This window comes from Phaethon lepturus, unplaced genomic scaffold (assembly GCF_000687285.1).
Source record: "Phaethon lepturus isolate BGI_N335 unplaced genomic scaffold, ASM68728v1 scaffold14134, whole genome shotgun sequence".
Lineage (NCBI taxonomy): Eukaryota > Metazoa > Chordata > Aves > Phaethontiformes > Phaethontidae > Phaethon > Phaethon lepturus.
Window position 1 is genome coordinate 2,805 of NW_010535581.1, and position 2,513 is coordinate 5,317.

The 2,513-nt window shown below is 42.1% G+C and overlaps 1 protein-coding gene across 1 annotated transcript in view; it reads right to left on the reverse strand.

The window, feature by feature from the left end:
- Positions 1-370: 370 nt before the first annotated feature.
- The window catches only part of CLYBL (citrate lyase beta like), a gene marked incomplete at its 5' end in the record, with an annotated part of 73,340 nt that continues 71,197 nt past the window's right edge, over positions 371-2,513 (reverse strand). Inside the window, 2 exons of the mRNA XM_010285885.1 lie at positions 371-505; positions 1,422-1,546. Of these exons, the coding sequence (XP_010284187.1) occupies positions 371-505; positions 1,422-1,546 (260 nt within the window). The remainder of the gene's footprint in view (positions 506-1,421; positions 1,547-2,513) is intronic.

Here is a 2,513-nt window from a genome sequence, read left to right on the forward strand (position 1 = left end):
CATTTCAAAATCGGGGAACAGAACAAAGAGACACAGGCATATATCCTGAAAATAACTGCTCAGGACAGCACCCAGGTATCGCAGTCATGGACATGTTGGAAACACCCAGGTGCCACCGAGGGGATGCGATAGCCTAGCGAAGAGAAGGGCAGAGCAACAGCAAATACCTTGTCACACTTTTACCCTGAGATGAAAGCATCATTTCTGCTTTGAACTTTTTAGCATTTTTAATGCACAACATCTGTGGTATCAGAAACGCAGGGGGACGGGGAAGGCACGCGCCCCAATCTATTCCTACCCACCGGAAAGCGAGAAAACGTACAGAAAACCTTTATACGGCATGGGCAAAAGTGAGACCCTATGCACAGTCTTATATACGAACTTCACTGCCGAAGAGATTTGTCTCCCACTTGAATGGCACACACGCACACGCGAACCGCTCCCGCTCACCCCCAACTCCCCGTTCCGACACCCGGACTTTGCTTTTTAACTGGCCCGGGCTTGGCTGCAACGAAGATAAACACGTTTAGCTGCAACTTTTTTTTTTTTTTCCTTTCAAAAAGAGGCAAACTGGATTATAGCAAATAACCTTTAAGATAATTAACTGACAATGCCGCAACTAGCATAAAATCTTCCTTCAGGCGACCCCTAATTTAAGTATTACTGGCACAAAGTGGAGACAGATTGTGCATCACCACCGCAATATTTACATAGCAGAAACCCACAGAGCAGGAAACGTGAGACTCAATGATGCACTAAATTAGGAACAATCATATTCTAGTGTTAATTTGCTTTCTCCTCTATCCAAATTCCAGGTCCAGCAATTGGTACAAATGCACATAAAACATTCCCATTTTTAATGATTAAGAACCGCACTCTGCGAGCAGTTCTGCTCAAAAGTAAATTCACTCACTACTAGGGCTGTCTGCAGGATCAAACCCCCAAACCTGAAACAGTTTTACCAACCTAGAGACTTTTTTTTGAACGCCAAGACTTGCTAATCTGTTTATTTCTTTCCATAAACGATGGCTGTACAAACAGTCTGAGTCGGTGGCCAGGCTACCTGCCTTTTGACTGCAAATGTTTTCCTATGACAGTAACACCGTGATTCTGCAGCATTTTAATTCACCGATGCTGTAGATACATGCAGGTACAGTACAGGCTATGTACTCAAAGAATTAAAGTTAAAACGAGGGGAGGGGGAGAAAAAGATAGCTGCTCTATTTGTAAACACATTGGGACGTGACACATTTACAATAAATACACAGACTATAGTCTATCCAGATACAGATTTCACGAGCGCTACTCTCCGTTACGGCACGCTTCGTAAGACAAATGCAAAGAGCCATCACCAATCTTTCTAAATCTTACATATTATTCTAATTTGGTTTTCCAATATGGCGTATTAACAAAATATTTACCTTGCCTAATCGCTGATGTTCTTCAAAGGCAGAAATCAGTTCTTGTGCCCACTTTATTTTTTCAGGGCTCGGAGAGAACTGTTCCTGGACAACAGCAATTTGGTTGGGGTGAATCACCTGCTTACCTACAAAGAAGATTAATAACACCAGAATCATGCATCGACAAACAGATGTTCAAGCAAAATGTTCCAACCACTTGAGGCTCTCATATGCCTCGCAGACTTTCTTGCTCTTTAACTAATTATTGTACGTGGTTTCTTTTATTTTTTAAACTGGACAACAGGCAGGTAGCCTTTTGCCAGGTTTTTTAAAGAATGAGAATACCTTGAGCTATGCTTGCATTCAGTCTTGTTTGAAAGAACCCACAGTTCTTCCCCCCCCGCCTCCATTTCAATCCATACCTCCTCTCTCAATTGTTTCAGGTGCAACTGTTTGTCCAGGGCAGTCAGTAACACTTAAGTATAAAGCATCGCTGAGTTTAACTATACAAATAACAGCGCCCGCCGCTCTTAAATAGGTTGTATTATAATGTGTTCAGAAAATGAGACCTGAAGAAGATGGCAAGCGGTTTGTAGGACTGAAAAGTTACCAGTCACCCGAGGATCATGCCCTAAACTATTGGCTTGGCATCATAAAACCCTCAATGTTGTTTAAATTGTTCTTGCAGTAGTTAGCAGTTGCAGGTAGGTTGCAATATTTATTTAATCACCGGTATATTAAACAACTGCCAGCAGTGCCCTGAAGTTTTATGAAGCACTTTTTTTTATCCTTTCCTGTATAAACGTACATTAAGAAAATAAAAATAGATGTTGCCTTTTTTTACTAGAGATTTTCAAACGCGAGTAGACAGCCACATAATCCGTTTTAAACCCGTGATTGTATTTAGCTTCCCTAAAACAAATACATATCTGATTTGTCTGACAGTTTTAAAAGCGTCAACGTTTGACACTATTCGTTCGTTTCTAAGGGAATTTCACAGACCGGTGCGCTCCCTGCGCTTCGGTTTCGACGTGTTTTAATAAAGAGAGGCTGCCGTCCCTCCCAGCTTCCCGCGGAATAAATGAACCTCCCCCGTGCCGGGCAACAAAACTA